General features: G+C 47.1%; 2 protein-coding genes across 6 annotated transcripts; both read left to right on the top strand.

Moving 5' to 3' along the window:
* The first annotated feature begins 1,273 nt into the window (after positions 1–1,273).
* Positions 1,274–9,553, top strand: TPRKB (TP53RK binding protein). Of its 3 annotated transcripts, none has more exons than XM_006096770.3 (5): positions 1,274–1,398; positions 4,982–5,141; positions 7,113–7,235; positions 8,534–8,710; positions 9,426–9,553. In XM_006096770.3, the coding sequence occupies exons 2-5, from the start codon at positions 5,001–5,003 to the stop codon at positions 9,510–9,512; spliced, it is 528 nt and encodes a 175-aa protein (XP_006096832.1). In that variant the 5' UTR covers positions 1,274–1,398; positions 4,982–5,000; the 3' UTR covers positions 9,513–9,553. The 3 variants fall into 3 exon arrangements, with proteins under 3 accessions (XP_006096832.1, XP_023616396.1, XP_006096833.1); XM_023760628.1 differs by lacking the exon at positions 1,274–1,398 and adding an exon at positions 1,438–1,743; XM_006096771.3 differs by lacking the exon at positions 1,274–1,398 and adding an exon at positions 1,743–1,871.
* On the top strand, positions 1,346–15,559 carry LOC102421789 (putative N-acetyltransferase 8B). 3 transcript variants are annotated; one of them, XM_014462666.2, is made up of 2 exons: positions 1,346–1,398; positions 14,554–15,559. In XM_014462666.2, exon 2 carries the CDS (start codon positions 14,618–14,620, stop codon positions 15,320–15,322), a length of 705 nt encoding a protein of 234 aa, XP_014318152.1. In that variant the 5' UTR covers positions 1,346–1,398; positions 14,554–14,617; the 3' UTR covers positions 15,323–15,559. The 3 variants fall into 3 exon arrangements, with proteins under 3 accessions (XP_014318152.1, XP_023616394.1, XP_006096831.1); XM_023760626.1 differs by lacking the exon at positions 1,346–1,398 and adding an exon at positions 5,056–5,141; XM_006096769.3 differs by lacking the exon at positions 1,346–1,398 and adding an exon at positions 13,679–13,704.
* The last annotated feature ends 3,824 nt before the right edge of the window (positions 15,560–19,383 follow it).

The raw sequence follows: 19,383 nt of genomic DNA, 5'->3' as shown, positions 1-19,383 counted from the left end.
CATATGCATAGACAGCTATATTTGTGTTGCGTGTCTCCTGTGTAAAGAATAGTACTGAATAAGATGAGCCCCGACCAAAAAAATGTAAAATACAGCCTGTTGCCCTAGCCAGTGGTCAGCAAACTCATTAGTCAACAGAGCCAAATATCAACAGTACAACGACTGAACTTCCTTTTGAGAGCCAAATTTTTTAAACTTAAACTATATAGGTAGGTACATTGTTATTAACTTAATTAGGGTACTCCTAAGCTGGCCTTTGCTAAAAACGTTCTCAATCTGATTGAGGTACATTCCCTGAGTTCGACCCCTTCCAACTCTCCCATCCACACTCCTCTTATATACTTGTTTCGTCTATCTCCTTTCGTTCATCCTCTCTATATGTCCAAACCATCTCAACATACCTTTCTCAATCCTCGACACTACATCTTCTTTCACTCTACAATGTTCCCTAAAATTAACTTAATAAACTTTACTTAAAGTTTTAAATCAACTTCACACTGTATGTGCGCGCCCACACGTGGTATTTTGTGGAAGAGCCACACTCAAGGGGCCAAAGAGCCGCATGTGGCTCCTGAGCCGCGGTTTGCCGACCACTGCCCTATCCGGTTTGGCTCAGTGATAGAGCCTTGGCCTTGATTCCAGCCAAAGCACCTGCACTTATCTCGGTTGCAGGCTCCTCCCGCCTGTGCCCTGGTCAGGGCACCTGCAGAAGGCAACCCAACACACGGATATTTCTGTCCCTCTCTCACTCGCTCTAAAAATCAATGGAAAAAATATCCTCGGGTGAGAATTAAAAAAAAAAATGAGGAAATCACTACCCCTGCTTCAATTTAAAAAACAACAACAATAAAATAAAATACAGCCTGTGTAGGGGATTGCCTCCTCTCTTGGAGGCTGATACATGCAGGGATGATTTCAATAATTTGTCACGATCTCTTCTGATCGCAGGTCCCTAGGAGATCCTCCCTAAGTGACCGCGCCCAGAGCAAGAAGGAAACTGAGTCCCGCTTGCCCCAGGGAAGAACTGCTGAAGCTTGACCGGCGGAGGCGTGTGGAGTTCATCCTGGCCAGTGCTTTGCACAAGAAGAAAGCGATGACATCTCGTCCAAGACCCAACAAGGGTTAGGGACGAGGCTGAGACTCGCACCCAGGCCTCAGCTGTCCACCCGCGGGCCCTTGCAGCGCCCCCACCCCTCGCCGGAAGTGACGGACGGAACCCGGCTGTCTGCGTCTGGGGGACCCCCTGGGGAGAAAGATCTGCGGAAGGGCGGGTGGGACTGGAGGCCGGAACCTTCCTTCCGCGGGGATCCGGAAAGAAGCTGACCGGAGGAGGGCGGGGAGAAGGCGCCGCTTTGTTTCCGAGGGGACGATCTTCCGAGACGGACGCGGGAGGCGGCGGTGAGTCCTCCCCGCGGGAGCCGGTCGGGCGGCTGGAAGGAGGCGGGCTGGGGTGGGCGAGCGGGAGGGCCGGTGCTGGGCCGCTGGGACCCGGGACCTTTGAGGCGACGCCTGGCGTTCCCCGCCCCCTCGTTTATGAAGCGCCTCCCGAAGCCGGGCCCTGGGATGCGGCCCGGAAGTGACGGACTCGGGCCCCCTTCAGGGAGCGCACAGCCCGGGATACGAGACGCTCCCGCTCACTGCCGAGTGTGACGAGGGCGGAGAAGGAGCCCGTGTAATAGAGTCCAGCTCGGGGTCGCTGCTAAATGGACTCCTGACAGCGGGCTGGAGGGAGGAAGGAACTGGGTCGGTGGCCCCTGTCCCAGAGGCAGAGCGCGGGGGGCGGGGGGGGACGGCCATTGCGGCCGCGGAGAGCGCGGTCCGGAGGGGAGCGCGGTTCTCTCTCTCAAATCAATAAGTAGACATATCCTCAGGTGAGAATATTTTTTACTTATTTTTTTAAAACATTATTGGTTTCAGAGAGAGAGGGAGAGAGACGTCAATGATGAGAAAGAGTTATTGATCGGCTGCCTCCTGCACGCCCCCCACTGGGGACCGGGCGGAGCCCAGGCCGTGCGCTTGAGCGGTATGAACCTGGGACCCTTCAGACCTTAGGCCGAGGCCCCATCCACTGAGCCAACCCAGCCAGGGCGAGAAAAGAAAAGCACTACCCCCGTTTCAGTTTTTAAAATAAAATACAGCCTGTGTGGGGGATTACCTCCTCTCTTGGAGGCTGATGCGTTCAGGGATGATTTCATTAATGTCGTCACGATGGTACCTGAGGCTGAGCGCGGTCCCAGGAGCCTGGAGGTCCCGGTCGGATTCCCTGCTGGACCCTGATGGGGCGTGTGCAAGAGGCAGCCAATCAGTGATTTTCTCTCATCATGGATGTTTCTCCCTCTCCCTTCCTCTCTGAAATCAATAAAAATGCATTTTTAAAAAGAGGTAAAATTGGCAAGACTTTATGGATTAGATATGCTGTTTAAGTGATACGTTTCTGGCCTAAGTGAGTGAATTCAAAACAAAACAATTTCCTTTTCCTCTAGTGTAAAAACTGAAACCACAGGAAGTATTTTTTCCTCCATGATTATATGTACTTAGTAAATTTTGTGTGCTCTCTGTAGAAAACTCAGAACATACACACACAAATTTTTTATGTAGGACAGTAAAAAATTATCTATAATCCAACTACCCAAGATGGCCATTTTTGGTGTATTTCCTTCATGTTTTTGTTTTCTGCAATTTTTTGTATAACTGGGAATATATTCATTATGTCTTTTTGTATCTACTTTTTCCCCATTGGACATTATCATGACAATAAAGATTGAACTGGTATGTGCCAGAACATTATTTACAGATATTTCTTTTCCTGATTGTAACAGAAAAAGTCAGATGTAATTCTGTCAAGTTAGAGATAGCTTTTTGGTGTATTTTCCTTTAAATTTGTGTGTGTGCACCTTTTATAAAAACCCATGATTTATGCTGAATTCTATGTTTTGTTTTCCAATCAGAGGTTTTTATTTAATGTTATTTATTACTATTTTGTCTTTACTCTTTAAGGCTGTAGGTGTTTTTTAAAAAATATTTTATTGATTTTTTACAGAGAGGAAGGGAGAGGGACAGAGAGTTAGAAACATCGATGAGAGAGAAACATCGATCAGCTGCCTCCTGCACAACCCCCACTGGGGATGTGTCCGCAACCCAGGTACATGCCCTTGACTGGAATCGAACCCGGGACCCTTCAGTCCGCAGGCCGACGCTCTATCCACTGAGCCAAACCAGTTAGGGCAAGACTATAGGTTTTAATGGTTGTTTTGTCACAACCAGTCCCCTGTTACTAGCTAATAGGTTTCAACTTTTTAAAAAATATATATTTCTTTATTGATTTCAGAGAGGAGGGAAGAGGGAGAGAGAGAAACATCAATGATGAAAGAGAATCATCGATCGGCTGTCTCCTGCACACCCCCCGCTGGGGATCGAGCCCGCAACCCAGGCATGTGCCCTTGGCCAGAATCGAACCTGGGACCCTTCAGTCCGCAGACCGACGTTCTATCCACTGAGCCAAACCGGCTAGAGCAGGTTTCAACTTTTTACTGTTAGAATGAGAGGGACCTCTTATTACATAAATTCTCAGATGTCCAATTTATTCCTTGAGAACGAGTTCTAGAAATGGAACCTACCAGGTGGAGATAACGTGAACCTATCAAATTGCCTCACCCAAATATCTAATTAAGCCTTTGATTGAAATTGTTTTAAAGATCAAATTTTTGCAAGACTTTGTTTTTCCATCTAGGTTATAGTTATGTCTTTCTCATTATTCAAACTGTCTCTTATGCTTCTTTCATGTCTTTGTATATACCCTTCCCTTTCCTCATTAAATTATGTCTAAGAAAGGGCCAGTATTACTGATTATTTAATAATGTGCCTTCTCTGCTGAAATTCCATGTGTGAAATGACTTTGAGTCATGTCACACTTTTATTTATAAAATTATTTTCTCCCTTAATATGTGTCTAGGTTTTGCTAAAATACAAATAAAATGGTGAGATCAGAAAGTTTAAAAAGGCCGTGCAGAAGACAGGTTTTGAAACCCGACACAATGGGTCCGAGGCCACCTGTCACTACTTGAGCCAAATTAAGCAGAGACAGGGTTGGATTATACATGAGCGTTCATTCCATAATGCCGGCTGTATGGGGAGACCAGTCCGTCACCCTGGAAATTCTGCTCTGACCCCCCCTTGCCAGGTGGCTGTTTATATCCACACAAGGGAGAAGATAGCTAGCAACATGCAGCCGTGAGCTGCAAGTGTAACATGAAAAGGGGAGGGTAGAGTCTGCTGTCCGCCTTCAGGAGCTCAAAGTCCGATAACAAGGTGGCTAATCTTTTATGATGTTACAAACAGCTCAGCAGGTTCCTGGGGCTGGAGAATGGTCAGCGTTCCTGAGGTAAACTCCCAGCGGGGGTCAGGGTCTGGGCACAGCAACCAAATCGAAGCATGTCCTGTCCTTGGTCTGTTCTCAAAATGTATTTCTTTTCTGAGTAGTGGACCCATGGAGGTATCTTACCTTTTTACAATCTTGTTTCATCCTCCAGTTCCCCAGGGTCTGTAAGAAAACTTCTTCTCTATAGTTAGTAAGTGGATAATTATTAGACAGCTGTGGCTCTATTATTACATGCCCTTCCCCACTCTCAGTTTTGTTAATACTGTAGGTAACTTATAGCCTAAAGAATTCCTGGTATTCTGCTCCTAGTCAGCTGCTGGGGAAGCTGCCCTCAGCCATGCCTCTGAGCTTCCTCACCTGTACAACAGGGCATCGGGCAGCAGCCACGACCCCTTCCCAGTAAAGGCAACTACAGAGAGCTCAGCAGGGTGAAGAAGATAAGAGCCCATGAGGAAGCCAGATGTGCTTTTGGGGTGGATTTTTCTAGTTTAGCAGTTGTATCATTAAAATTTTTAAATTTATCAGCAAGGATGTTTGTTATGAATTCTAATGTTAACTTTTAAACAAAAGAAGTTTTTTGGTCTTTTTGGTTTTATGCAATAGAATCCTGCTTATCTATGAAATGCAGTTAACACATCAGCTGGACCTATTTCCGGAATGCAGGGTGACCCTTCTGTTATTTAAAGATGTAAAAAATGCTGGAGACTTGAGAAAAAAGGCCATGGAAGGTGCTATTGATAGTTCATTGATAAACCCTACAGTGGTAAGTACAAGTGAGAATGAAGACATACGGGCATTTAAGAATATGTTAATTTTTCATGATGTAATAGGCTAGCCTAAAATCGCCATCTTCGGGTAAAAAGTTCTTGTCCAAGCTGTGGAGTGGAGTCAGACTTGGGCAGCCTTGAGTTTAATAGTGAATAGAAGCTGAAGTTTCAGGCCCTGCGCTAGGAGGTGGGAAAGATGTGGTCTGGCTTCATAAGGGCAGATGCCTGGATCTCCATCTCTCACCTGAACTAGAAAATCTTTGCAAAGGGGCATTGTATAGCGCTGACGAGCACACGCTGTGGAATCACATTGCCAGGACTTCATCCCAACTCTGCCAGTGGTTAGGACTTGGCACAAATGGTAGCCAATGTCTATATAGTGTTTACTCTGTTCTGGCATCATTCTAAGTGCTTTACATATACTAACTCACTTCACAACAACTCTGTGAAATATTATGATTACCTCCACCTAACGAAACACTAAGGAGTTTGCCCGAGTCGTTGGTAAGTGACACAGCTGGTATTCAAACGTAGAGATTCCCTACTTTTGTTTCATCTACTGCAGGTGAATAAGTATACTGATTTCATAGGGTAGTTTTAAGAATTAAAGGATAATCCTATATAATAAAAGAGAAACATGTAAATTGACCATCCCTCTGCTATGCTCACCAGCCCATCAGGAGTGAGTATGCAAATTAACCCAACAAAGATGGCAGGTTAATTTGCATACACAGGTGCCAGGTGGAGAGCACAGCGGAAGAGCCGGAGGCTTGGGGGGACATGGCTCCCTTGGTCGCTCCCAGCAACTGAGGGAGCCACGCCCCTCAAGCCACTGGGCAGAGAGCAGAGAGGGAGAGCTGGCAGCTTGGAGGACTTGGCAGAGTGGGACGCCAGGGATGGAGACAGAGCAGGAAGGGAAAACCAAGATCGCGAGGAGCACCAGGAATGCTGGGAATCGTAGTTCTGGTGGCAGACGGATCTCCTAGACACTAGAGCAGCGGTTCTCAACCTGTGGGTCACGACCCTTTTGGGGGTCAAATAACCCTTTCACAGGAGTCGCCTAAGACCATCACAAAACACATATATAATTACATATTATTTTTGTGATTAATCACTATGCTTTAATTATGTTCAATTTGTAACAATGAAAATACATCCTGCATATCAGATATTTACATTACGATTCATAGCAGTAGCAAAATTACAGTTATGAAGTAGCAACGAAAATAATTTTATGGTTGGGGGTCACCACAACATGAGGAACTGTATTAAAGGGTCACGGCATTAGGAAGGTTGAGAACCACTGCACTAGAGCAAAGTGAGCCTGGAGCAAGTTACTGTTGCTGTGGGGGATGGAGGGAAAGCAAAGGTGAGAGACATAAGTAAAATCAGAGTGTCTAGGAAAAATTAAAGGGAAGATATCCTAAAACTTCCAGGAAATCTCCACCAATGAAGCAAAGAAAATGAAATGCCTCTATTATTCTGTGAGCAACAAACCAAACTGAGTTGGGGTCTCAGACAATTCGCTCATATGATTGCAAAGACAGACAGAAACTCCCGGATTGGAGAGGGCTCCCCTGAGGGCTCCCAGATTGGAGAGGGTGCAGGTTGGGCTGAGGGACCCCCATACCTCCCAGTGCACGAATGTCGTGCACCAGGCCTCTAGTAGAAGTATAAAATGGTTAGAATATGACCTTTCCCATAATATTAGCCCTTGATAAATGTTATTTTTAATTTATTTTACTATTTAAGTTCATTGCAGCTTTAAAATTCTATGATTTTCTGAACACCCAGGTCCTTGAGATAGCAATTTTGGAAATATAGTTCATAGGAATTGTGATGAAGTAAAACAGCCTGACCTTGGAGTTATCATGAGATAGGGCATGCGACTTCAGAGTACTCCAGATTCTCTGTGTGTAATTCTTTTTGGTTTGTTTGTTTTGTGTGTTTTGTTTTTTTTTTGGTAGATTGTCGATCCATTTCAGATACTTGTGGCAGCAAACAAAGCAGTTCATCTCTACAAACTAGGAAAAATGAAGACAAGAACTCTATCTACTGAAATTATTTTCAACCTGTCCCCAAATAACAATGTAATTAATATGGATTTTGCTTAACTTTATTTCTGCTCACCTTGTCATGATAATATGAGTGTTCCCCAGAATTCCTGTAAGTCTATTGTTAGTAGCAAACCAAAGGAGTAGTGAAGAGAGGTCTGGATAGAGAGTTGAGGTTTAGCTTTGGACTCACTTTGCATTTGAGCAAACATAAGTTTTGCTAAATTAAATGAGCATAGTTTTATCTATATAGGATCAGGAAGATCCCTCTAAGTGACATCTGAATCTAAATGATAAAACAATAGGCATGGATATTTGTGCTATCGTATGCATTTTTAATTCTTCCTGTAAACTTGAGGGTAGAACCCATGTCTTTTCCATCTACGAGAAGCCTGCCTACTACCTAGAACAGCCCTTAACACGTGCTCATTCCCACACTCCGTGTGTAGAAAGAGTTTGTGGTTTGAGATACTGATAGTAACTCAAAAGTTTTGAGCTAAAGACATTCCACATGTGGCACATAAAAATAAAAAATAGCTGAAATTTTGCTGATGAAGTTTAAGTATTACCACGACTATTAATAACACAACCAGGTACTAATGTCATCAAAAGAAAACTTAGGAAACCTGTGGTATGATTTAAAATACAGATGTTTGAAATATTCATGAAATGCATGATGATAGAATCCCCCAGTACCTGGAGGAAAAAATTACCAGGTAATTATTATTTCTTTGAGAACATTTGGAAGAAATCAAGAAACTATTCAATTCAGTAGACATCTGTTGAGTTTGTCCCTGTGCCATTCAGTTCTAGGAACAGAAGGAACAGATACATTCCTGAGGAAGGCAGGTGAACAAGACAGAAGTCCAAATGCCCTAAGATAAATGATATGATGGGAATGATAATTCACATCTGTGGGAACAGCAAAGAACAATTTTTCTGTAAGGAGGAGGGTGCAGGAGGGAGTGACGTTTGAACTGCACCTTGAGGGTGAGGGCACTCCAGGCAGAGCACAAACAGCACACAGGCAGTGAAGTGTGACATGATGGGATCTCCAAACAGTCTAGCCCGGCTGGTCGGCAGGAGTGCAGGACTGAGGGTCACCGGCCGGAGGAGGGGTGATTGGTGTGCCTTGCGAAGAAGTTTGAGCTTGATTCCACAGGATGAGCAGAGAGTGCTGTAGAGGCAGAACTGGTAGATGTTGGGAAGGGATTATTGAAGATAAAAACTAGGCAGAGAGAACTCCCAGGATATGAAAATACCCTGAGCAGGAAGAAAGATGGTGAGGTGCTTCAGACATAGAAACTATTGCTTTATTGTCTTTTTCCCCCCAGATTTCAGAGGCTTTGAAAAAATTCGGTATCTCAGCAAATGACACTTCAGTTCTAATTGTTTACATTGAAGATGGAGAAAAACAAATAGATAAAGAAGACCTAATAGCTAAGGTAGAAGGTCAGCAAGTTTCCCTGAAAAATCTTCCTGAAATAACAAATATTACAGAAGTTAAAAAGGTTTGTAAATCCAAAAAGGTGATAGATAAGGAATAATACCAATGCTGTTTGCTATTGCTAATCTATGCTGCTTTTTTCTTTTTCGAACTTTTTTTTCAATCCATTGATTATTTTTTTAGACAAAGGAAGGGAGAGAGAGAAACATTAATCGCTTGCCTCCCATATGTTCCCTGACTGGGGATAGAACCCACAACCTAGGTATGTGCCCTGACCAGGAATCAACGCTCCAACCAACTGAGCCACCCAGCCGTGGCATTTTTTTGAACTTTTAAGAAAGGTTAACATAATTTAAAATTACTTGAAAAATTATTATAGATGCGAAGAATTGGAAGAGGCAGGTTTGTGTAAAATATAATTAGAAACTTGGTTGATAAAAGCATTTTCTAATTAAGAAAGAATAGACAACTTTAGATGTCAAGCTTACATAGTTATATTACATTTGTAATGTAACAAATTTAGTATGAAGCTAGTGTGTATGCCTTTAAAACTGGTACAAATTTAGTTTCTATGTTTAGAGAGCTACCACCATAATTTCAATTTAAAGGGCACTTTTGACATATGTGATGCATCTGCTTTGCATATTTTGTCACATTTTAATTTCATACTGTTATCCCAATAATTGAATGATAAATGATTTCACTTACAGGTTTGTGTAATCAAAGTTAGTAGTGCATGAATATATTAGAATGCCATAATTTGTATTTTATTTTTATAGATATATAAACTATCTTCACAAGAAGAAAGGATTGGGACATTATTGGATGCTGTCATTTGTAGAATGTCAACAAAAGATGTTTTGTGAAATGTCAGAAACATTAAAAATGTTCAGCATTTATAAAAAAACGTTGCTTTTTCTTTTCTTATAATAAAACTAGAGGCCTAGTGCACGAAATTTGTGCGGGGGTGGAGAGTGTTCTCAGGCCGACCTGTGCCCTCTCACAATCCGGGACCCCTCGGGGGATGTCCAACTGCCGGTTTACAGGCCTAAACCAGCAGTCAGACATCCCTCGAAATCTGGGATGCTGCATGCACCAGTGACCATACTTTCATACAGGTGAAAGGCATCTTGCCACCCTAGCTGGTTTGTCTCCATGGATAGAGGACAAAGGGTCCCCAGTTCGATTTCAGTCAAGGGCACATGCCCGGGGTTGCGGCTTGATCCCCAATAGGGAGCATGCAGGAGGCAGCCAATCAATGATTCTCATCATTGATGTTTCTATCTCTCCCTCTCCCTCCCTCTCTGAAATCAATAGAAAAAAATATATATATATATACATATATATATATATATATATATATATTTTTTAAAGGCATCTTGCCAAAACTGGTTTGGCTTAGTGGATAGAGCATCGGCCTGCGGACTGAAGGGTCCCAGGTTCGATTCCGGTCAAGGGCATGTACATGGGTTGCGGGCACATCCCCAGTAGGAGATGTGCAGGAGGCAGCTGATCAATGTTTCTCTCTCATTGATGTTTCTAACTCTCTATCTCTCTCCCTTCCTCTCTGTAAAAAATCAATAAAATATATATTTTTTAAAAAAAGGCATCTTGCTGTTGTATGGGCAGCTACATTTTTGCCCTGATTATAAAAAGTAGCACATAACATGATCCTTCTGAGGCAGTAGTACCATTTTCCCCATCTTATGGGTGGAAAAACTGAAGCAGAGAGAAGTTAAGTAATTGGCTTTGTCACACAGTTATAAGTGTCAGAATCAGGGCTGACCACAAAATGTGCAAGCCAGAGTCCATGCATGTCATCGCTGCATCATCCTGTTTTTTCAGTGTTAGAGTGGCCTTGTCAGATTTTAATTTTTAAATCTAAGGCTGTTCCCAATACATAGGGTAGGGTCCCTAGGCCTGGCCAGTGATCAGGGCCAATCTGTGGGGTGACCGGTGGGGCGAGCCCCCGCTGGCACCTGTCTTGGCTGGTGGTACTGGCGCTGCCTGCTGGCTGGCCCCGCTCCCTGCTGCCGCCACCGGTTGCCTCCCTCTATGGCCCCGACCGAGGGCAGCTCCCCCATTGAGCATCTGCCCCCTGGTGGTCAGTGCATGTCATAGTGGCCGGTCGTTCAGTCAATCAATTTGCATATTAGGGTTTTATTATATAGGATTTATATGTGTTTATTATAGAAAATTTTAAAACAGAATGGTATAACGGGGGGAAACCTATTTCTACCTGTAAATATTTTCAAAGATAATCACTGTTAGTGTTATTTGTTATTCTAGTCTTCTATTTCCATTCAGATATATTTTATCTATATATATAAAAGCCTAAGCAACCGGTCGACCATTTGACCAGTCAACCGATTAACAGTAGCTATGATGCACACTGACCATCAGGGGGCAGACGATCCAACCTGTAGGTTACCTTGCTGCTCGGGTTCAGCCGATCGGGACTGGGCAAGATGGGCCAGACATGCCTTGGAACACTCCCTCGATCCCTCCCCAGCCAGCCAACCTCCTGTGGCCCCTCCCCAACTGGCCAGCCCCATTGGCCCCAATTGGGACTGGGTGAGACGGGCCAGATACGCCCTGGAGCCCTCCCTGTCCCCGATCTTGCACTGATGGGGTCCTGGATTGCAAAAGGGTGCAGGCCAGGCCGAGGGACCCCACAGGTGCATGAATCCATGCACCAGGCCTCTAGTTTTTATATAATTGGAATAGTAAATGCAAACATTTGTTGGATGTCTACAAGGTACTAGGTTTTTGCCTTAGTGATTTTTTTTTAATATATATTTTATTGATTTTTTTTACAGAGAGGAAGGGAGAGGGATAGAGAGTTAGAAACATCGATCAGCTGCCTCCTGCACACCCCCTACTGGGGATGTGCCCACAACCAAGGTACATGCTCTTGACCGGAATCGAACCCGGGACCCTTGAGTCCACAGGCTGATTCTCTATCCACTGAGCCAAACTGGTCAGGGCTTAGTGATTTTATAAACACTAGCTCATAACACTTTTTGGGATAGATGCTGTTTTTACCCTCATTTTATACTCGGCCACTAAAAGATTATGGTAACTTGCCCAAGGTCCTACCGCTAATGTAAAATCATGTTTTATAAGTGATTTGGGTTTTTTTCTCATTTTGATTGTATCAGTCAAGGTAGACTAGGTCATGGTTGGCAAACCTTTCTGTGAAGGGCCAGATAGTAAATATTTACAGCATTGCAGGCCAAATGGTCTCTGTTGCATCTACTCAGCTCTCACTGTTGTAGTGCAGGGGCATCCACAGACCGTACATGAATGAGGAGTGTGGTTGTTTTCCAGTAAAACTGGAAATAAGTGATGGGCAGGATGACCGAGGACTGTGGTTTGTGGAGTTCTGGGTTAGATTAGGCTGCAATTCCGATCCCTACAGCTCATTGGCTTCACATGACAAAGCCCCTTGCTCACTGTGTAGCCAGCGTGAATCGGCAGGAAGACTTGCAGTGACGCTGGGCCCCGGCCGGCAGAAGGCCTCATCTCAGCGTGTGCTCAGTGGGTCACTGCACAGCTGGAAGGAACACACTCAGGGCGGCTCCTCAAGTGCAGAAGCACACAGCTACCGTTTCCTGCATGCACTGTGCTAAGCACTTTAATGCACTACCTCACTTAGTCTTCATTACAACCCCAGGGGATTTTGCCAGCGAAAAACCAGACTTGGTCTCTCAAGTCTATTTCAAAAAATTTCAAGTGTACAAAACCATTGCAAATATTATTTGAAAGTAAGTTGCAGTCCTTGTGGCACTCACCCTGCATTGTGTTTGTCGTGGCTCTTAGTCTCCTTTAGAACAATTCTTTAAAAAAAAGTAATGTTGAGATTGTTTTAAGAGTACTCCAGATATCTTTCAGAATTCCACAATCTGGAATTGTTTGTGATTTGAATCAGTTTAAATATTTTTGGGAATAATAGATCGATTTTGTGTCCTTCCTGTATATTTTAAATAAATAAGTAAATGCATGTTTCCCCTGAAGCTGAGAGATGCTGCTCCCCTCAAAGCTCAAAATGCTGCGGTCAGGGTTAAATTTCCGATCTGTGAGACCCCAGATGCTGTGCTCCTCTTCCCATGCCCTCACAAGCATGTTCGTTTTATTGATGTGTAACATTTCACATATGTAGTTCCATTATTACACATTTGTGTTGCTTTCAAATTTTTGCCTCCCCTTTGCAAGTAAATCTTGGTACATGTTTCTCCTTTATTTTTTAAAATGTATTCTTATTGATTTCAGAAAGAGGAAAGGAGGGGGAGAGAGAGAAAGAAACATCAATGATGAGCGAGAATCATTAATCGGCTGCCTCCTCCACGCCCAACAATGGGGATCAAGCCCACAACTCGGTCATATGCCCTGACCAGGAATCCAACGTGACCTTTTGATTCATAGGTCAACACTCAATCACTAGCCACGCTGGCCAGACTGTTTCTCTTTAGAACAGCTTCCTGTAAGTGGAATTACTGGGGATGAGGATATGCATTCATTAAAGGCTTTTAATACAAGACAGGTGCTATGTGCAGTTTGGTTGGTCACATGATTTGCCTCCTTCATCAAGGGTTACATATTAAAGCTACAAACTGGCTGTCTGCCATGCGCTCTGGAATAAGTTGGGGAACGGGGAATGACCCAGGAGGTCATTGTTACTCCACATCTCCGCAGTCTTGAACTGAGCCATCTCAGGGGAAGGGTCTTTAATCACCCATCACTACCCCCAACACACACTCAAAACTACAGGGACTGCCCATAAGTCTGTGCTGCCCTTTCAGGCTGTCCCAGACCCTGCTTCCCCAGCTCCCAGATAATGATCCCTTTACAAAAGTGAAAGGAGAATAGGCTCCCTGCCCAGCTCCCTGACACGGGTTGATGATTAACATGGCCAGGAGCCAGCCAATGAGGTGGCCTCCAGGGCCTGGTCCCAGAGCTAGAGCCAGCCCTGTGCAGTCTCCCCAGATGCCAGTCAGAGGCTGAGGGAGGAGGCCGGGCTGAGGCCACCCTGGACATTCGAGGCTTTTGTGGTGCCAGGTGAGAGGACGTGGGTGGAAGGACGGGGCTCTGAGTGTGGCCTGCAGCTCCGGCCCCCCTTTGGCTCTCAAGGCAGGGCCAGGTTGGGTGTTGGGCTCTCGGGCCAGCTCAGCAGCCTCCACCTTTGCAATCGGGGGGAAGGAGCCTTTGCTGAGACCTGTGCTTGGGGACACAGGCTTCCTGCAAAGGGTGGACCCTGGCAGAGGCACCAAGGGTGAGGGGGCACATGCTCTGGCTGCTGCACTGTGGCACCAATGTAGCAAGGGGCTGAGAGGAGAGGCAGGAAGAGATGGAAGAGGGCCCAAGCCGGTTTGGCTCAGTGGATAGAGCATCAGCCTGCAAACTGAAGGGTCCCAGGTTTGATTCTAGTCAAGGGCACGTACCTCAGGCCTAGGCCCTGGTTGGGGTACATGCAAGAGGCAACCAATTGATGTGTTTCTCTCACATTGGTATTTCTGGCTTTCCCTCTCCCACACTCTCTAAAAATCAATGGAAAAATGTCCTCGGGTGAGGATTTTTTAAAAACGGGTGGGAGGGAAGAAGTGGAGGGCAGGGTACTTTTATCTGTTGTTTTATCAAATTCTCAGAACAACCTCAGAGGCAGGCTTTGGTTTTATGCTGTTGTACAGATGAAGAGGCTCAGAGAGGTTAGGCAACATGCCCAAGGTCACACAGCTAGAAAGGAATGAAGCCAAGTCAAATGCAAGTCTTTCTGACCCTGCACCTTCTCCCAGTGGCTGTGTCCTACTTCCCGGGGCAGCAGCAGAATGACAAGCCCTTGACAGGGGCTCTGTGGTCCCCGGGAGGTGGGAGATGGGGTTCTTACTTGGCTTCCTCTTTCTTCCCCAGGGAAGGGTACAGGGACGCCTATCTCTCTCTGCTGGACTTCAAGGCTCAGACCCACCAGTCTCCCATGGCTCCTTGTCACATCCGCAAATACCAGGAGAGCGACCGCCCAAGGGTCTTGGACTTGTTCGCCCGGGGCATGGCCGAGCACGCCCCCACCACCTTCCGCCACATCCTGAAGCTGCCACGAACTCTTGTGCTCTTGCTTGGGGGGCCCCTCACCCTGTTTGTGGTCTCTGGGTCCTGGCTCCTGGCCCTCATGGCCGGCCTCACCCTCCTGGCTGCCCTGAGGTTCCTGGCCAAATACCCCTGGACCCAGTATGTGTCCAACTGTTTGCGCACAGACATGCGTGACATCAGCAAAACCTACTTGAGTGAGCCAGGCTCCTGCTTCTGGGTGGCTGAGTGTGAGGGGCAGGTGGTGGGCACGGTGGGAGCTCTGCCCGTTGGGGAGCCCACCCTGCGGAAGGAGCAGGTGGAGCTGTTTCACTTAAGCGTGGCCTGGGAGCACCGGGGCCAGGGGATCGCCAAAGCCCTGGTCAGGACCGTCCTGCAGTTTGCACGGGACCAGGGCTACAGTGAGGTTGTCCTCAGCACCAGCATGCTGCAGTACTCCGCCCTGGCCCTCTACCAGCGCCTCGGCTTCCGCAAGACCGGCCAGGATTTCCCCTCCATGATGAGCAGGCTATCTGCTATTCCTATAGTTCATTTAACCTACCGGCTCCCCTCTGCTCATGGGTCTCAGACACCAGGGCAGAGACGGGGCCTGTGATCTGTGTCCTTGTGGATTAGTCAGGACAGGACAGGCTCTGCTGCAGTAACAAGCTCACCCCGAGTCTCACTGTGACAGCACAGTAAAGCTTCTGTTTGTGAACCTCTGGGCCCCACGGGATGGTGGTGGTTCTGCTCCATTTAGTCTTTTTCAGATGCCACTGTTGCATTATCTACTGACACAAGACTATTGCATAAAATCAATCACAAAAGAATAATAAACATTTCCTTAGCTGAATTCTGTGAGTCAGCAATGTAGATGGGGCTTGGCTGGGCAGCTCTTTGGTCTCGGCTTTGTCCACACATCCTGGGTGGCTGGTTCCCATGCCGTGGGGTTGGCTGAGTGACAGGGTGCCTGGGCTTTCCTAGGTTCCAGCAGGCTCGCTCAGGCATGGCTTCAAGGTAATTGAATGAGCCCAAGGGAAGCAGAAACAAGCAAATGCATTTTCAAGCCTCTGCAGGTCTCACACCTGCTAACATCCCAGGCTCAGCAGGAAGAAAGGGACCCACCTCTTTAGCGCTGCAGGGACTCCTGGCAAAGGGACTTGGAGAGGAGTGGGGTGAGTCCAGGTGAGAAGTTGGGGTGAGTCCAGGTGAGAAGGTTGGGGACAGGGAGGCTCTGCTGAAGGGGAAGAAGGCAGCCAGCGACAGAGTGTGGGATGTTGACTTCCAGGCTAGACCTGCCAGTCATGGGACCCTGGTCGCACTGGCTGGGACCAGTCACATGGCCCCACAGGTCTGAAGGGCGGCTGGGAAAGTGGTGTCCTAGAAGGGAAGTGGGACTGGCCAGTTCCTCAGATCTGCCACACCTGGGACCCCGCCTTTGTCCCCAAATGCCCAGAGGCTCCAGATTCTCACAGGTGCCTTAGACTGAACTGCCTCATCTGGTGAGACTGTCTGATCCATTGTGAGGTGGGCTCGGGCCCAGGGCGGGTGTGTGCAGCCCCCTGCACCCTTCCCAGCTGGCGCATCACCGGCATGGGTGGCTCACAGGTGATCTGGAGCCTCTCACTGGGTCCCCCCAACCCAGAGGCTGCTGTTCAGGAGCTGGTGAGTCCCTGATGACCCAGGAAATCAGGTGCCCTTTCAGGTGTGCCTTGTGACACACAGGCCTCCAACCCTGCAGTGTGCTCTGCTCCTGGCTGATCTCCTCTGACGGTTAGCCAAGGCCACAAACCTGCACACTCCTGCCAGCTCGCTTTGTAACAAGCACATCACCTCGAAATGGGGACCAGGAGCAAAGTGGCTCCAACATGCATGTTCTTGCCCAAAACCCTGGGCCTCAACCTTGTTCCTTTATTTAGGTCTCTTTTCTCCCTGGTCTGGGGTCCCACACAGGCCCCTCTGTCAGCCCATCCTCCTCCTGCAGGCCTGCGCCCTACAACTTCCCCGTGATGCTCAGAAGACTTGACCACTGTTTAACTGGCCCCTGGTGTTTTAAACCAAACGTCTGTGCCCCCTCATGTGTTCCAGCTTCAATAGGTAATGGCAGGGACTGGGGTCCATCTCCGTGAGGGGGGCAGGAAGAGGCAGGGACCTGCTCCCATCAGCTCCCCTGGGCCCAGTCAGGTGGCCCCACAGGAGGAGTTCCCGCGTGGGCACCACTCGTGCTGAAGACCAGGGAGTTCACAGTGAATCTGATGATTTGAAAGGCTTTTAAGGTAACAATTCAATGGCCTTACTGATTCCAGACATGGTCCATGCCCTGCAGGAGTTTCCAGACCCAAGGGAGCTGAGGAGGGACCAAGGAGGGGCAAGGGCAGGTTCGTGGTCATGAGTGGAGGGATGAGGGAGTTACTGACAACATGGTAGGACATCAGAAGGGCACTTAACCCCCTCGTTGGTGAGGGCTTCCCAGAGCGGCCAGGGCTTCTGCTCCTAAAAAAATAAAGCCAGGAATGTCACCCAGCCAGTGTGGCTCAGTGGTTGAGCATCGACCTATGACCCAGGAGGTCACTATTTGATTCCTGGTCAGGGCATGTGCCTGAGTTGGGTGCTCAGTCCCCAGTGAGGGGCATGCAGGATTCTCATCATTGATGTTTCTCTCTCTCTCTCCCTCTCTCTTCCTCTCTGAAATAAACTAACATACATATTCATATACATATACATATACATATACAGATACATATACATATACATATACATATACATATACATATACATATACATATTCATATACATATACATATACATATACATATACATATGAACGTGTCCATCACCTGCCCCAGTCCTCTGCACGCGTTGCCCATCTCCCGGTCTTTCAGTGAATGGAGCTCTTGCCCTGGCCTGGTGGCTCAGCTGGTAGAGTGTCGTCCGTGCACTGAAAGGTGTGGTTTCAGTCCTGGTCAGGGCACATACTGGGTTGTGGGTTGGGTCAGGAAGCATCAGGACGCAACAGATCGATGTTGCTTGCTTGCTCTCTCACACCCTCCCTCTCGCTCTAAAACAGCGGTTCTCAACCTGTGGGTCGCGACCCCTTTGGCGGTCGAACGACCCTTTCACGGGGGTCGCCTAAGACCATCCTGCATATCAGATATTTACATGACGATTCATAACAGTAGCAACATTACAGTTATGAAGTAGCAACGAAAATAATTTTATGGTTGGGTCACAACATGAGGAACTGTATTTAAGGGGCCAGAAGGTTGAGAACCACTGCTCTAAAATCAATAAACATCATCTGGTGAGGAAAATAAACAAACAATTGGAAGCTCTCTTTCTGCTTGAGGCCTTCGCACATGCTGTTCCCTCTTCTGGAACGCTCTCTTTCAACCTCTCCTCTACCCATCATCCTCTATGTCTGTTCAATTCCTACACTTTTCAGCGAGTGGCAGGGATAATTGGGTTGAGGAGGCAACCCTTGAGGAAGCAGTTCATCCTGCTGTCATGCTGGCAGATATAGCTGTTTATTCCCTGCTAATCAAAAAACTCTCAAACAAGCTGCAGCTGGGTCAGGGGTTATAAATTGGGTGAGGCAGGGTCTTACGGAATCACCAGGGCGGAGCGAACAGAAATGGCTGCCAGTCAGCCCTGCGACCAGGGAGGTCCCAGCATGGGACCAATGCTCCCTGCAAGCCGTCCCCGAGTTCCTGTCCTGATGCCAGACAATCCAGTTCCTCCCGGTATGTGTCTGTGTTCCCCAGAGCCTCGCCCGGCACTGGAGCTCAGAGGAAGCCGAGCTTGTAAGTTCAGTTTGTGGTGCCGGCCTTTTAAGAGGAACAGCTGGGTCTCTAGCAGCTTCTGTGTCTCTGCGCTCCAATCCACAGTGGTTTTCACAGCCAGCCCGTAGTTCTTTTCCCAGCTCTGGGACCCTGGGCTGGGGGTCTGGTGTGGGGGTGGGACCGCTTGCTCCTCCGGGTGCTCTCTGCAGGGGAATCTCCCTCCCGATTAAGAAAGCGTCACACGTGGTGCCGGCCCAGCCTCTTCCGAGCCTCCGCACCTTCTCTCAGCCTCAGTGTGCTTTCTTTACGTCTCTAGTTGTAGGACTTCCATTCAGCCAGCTTTCCAGAGGTTTTGGGTGATGGTTGCTCTGTATTTTATTTGTAATTTTGATGTGGTTGAGGGAGGAGGCGAGTACAGACGCTTACCTACGCCGCCATCTTCTGAGCTCCTGTACCATGGCTTTGTATTTTATTTTAAATTTGTTACTGTTTAAAGTATTACATATACCTCCTTCCCCCGCATTGACCTCTCCCCCCATGGCTTTGTAAGAAGGGGTGCAAAGCTGTCAGCTGGATGCATCTGTGTCTGAATTGGAGGCGGACGCTTGTGTCTGGCTAGTGGCCTGTGGGTAACGAATTAAACTGGAGCTCAGATTGATGCACCAGATGTGATAGGTAAGGACTCACTATACATTTCCAAAGCATTCATTGAGTCCTTACCTTATGTCAGGCACTACAGTGGGCCCTGGGAATAGAAACATAAATAAAACTTTTCCCTTCCCTCAACAGGCAGGTCAATTACAGCACAGCAAAAACTTCCTGGAGGAAGTGTGGTCTAAGCTGAATCCAAAAGGATGAGTGGGGGCTACCCAGATAACGATGGGAAAACGTGGGGACG

This window comes from Myotis lucifugus, unplaced genomic scaffold (genome assembly GCF_000147115.1).
Source record: "Myotis lucifugus unplaced genomic scaffold, Myoluc2.0 scaffold_186, whole genome shotgun sequence".
Lineage (NCBI taxonomy): Eukaryota > Metazoa > Chordata > Mammalia > Chiroptera > Vespertilionidae > Myotis > Myotis lucifugus.
Note: the sequence above shows the minus strand (reverse complement) of the source record. Positions and strands in the feature narration are given on the sequence as shown.

What these genes read in the sequence shown, in the direction of transcription:
- TPRKB (XM_006096770.3), top strand. Translation starts at nt 5,001, where the DNA reads ATGCAGTTAACACATCAGCTGGACCTATTTCCGGAATGCAGGGTGACC. An exon ending in CATTGATAAACCCTACAGTG is followed by an intron (nt 5,142 to 7,112) that starts GTAAGTACAAGT and finishes TTTTTTTGGTAG; the next exon opens with ATTGTCGATCCATTTCAGAT. An exon ending in ATATTACAGAAGTTAAAAAG is followed by an intron (nt 8,711 to 9,425) that starts GTTTGTAAATCC and finishes TTATTTTTATAG; the next exon opens with ATATATAAACTATCTTCACA.
- LOC102421789 (XM_014462666.2), top strand. Translation starts at nt 14,618, where the DNA reads ATGGCTCCTTGTCACATCCGCAAATACCAGGAGAGCGACCGCCCAAGG.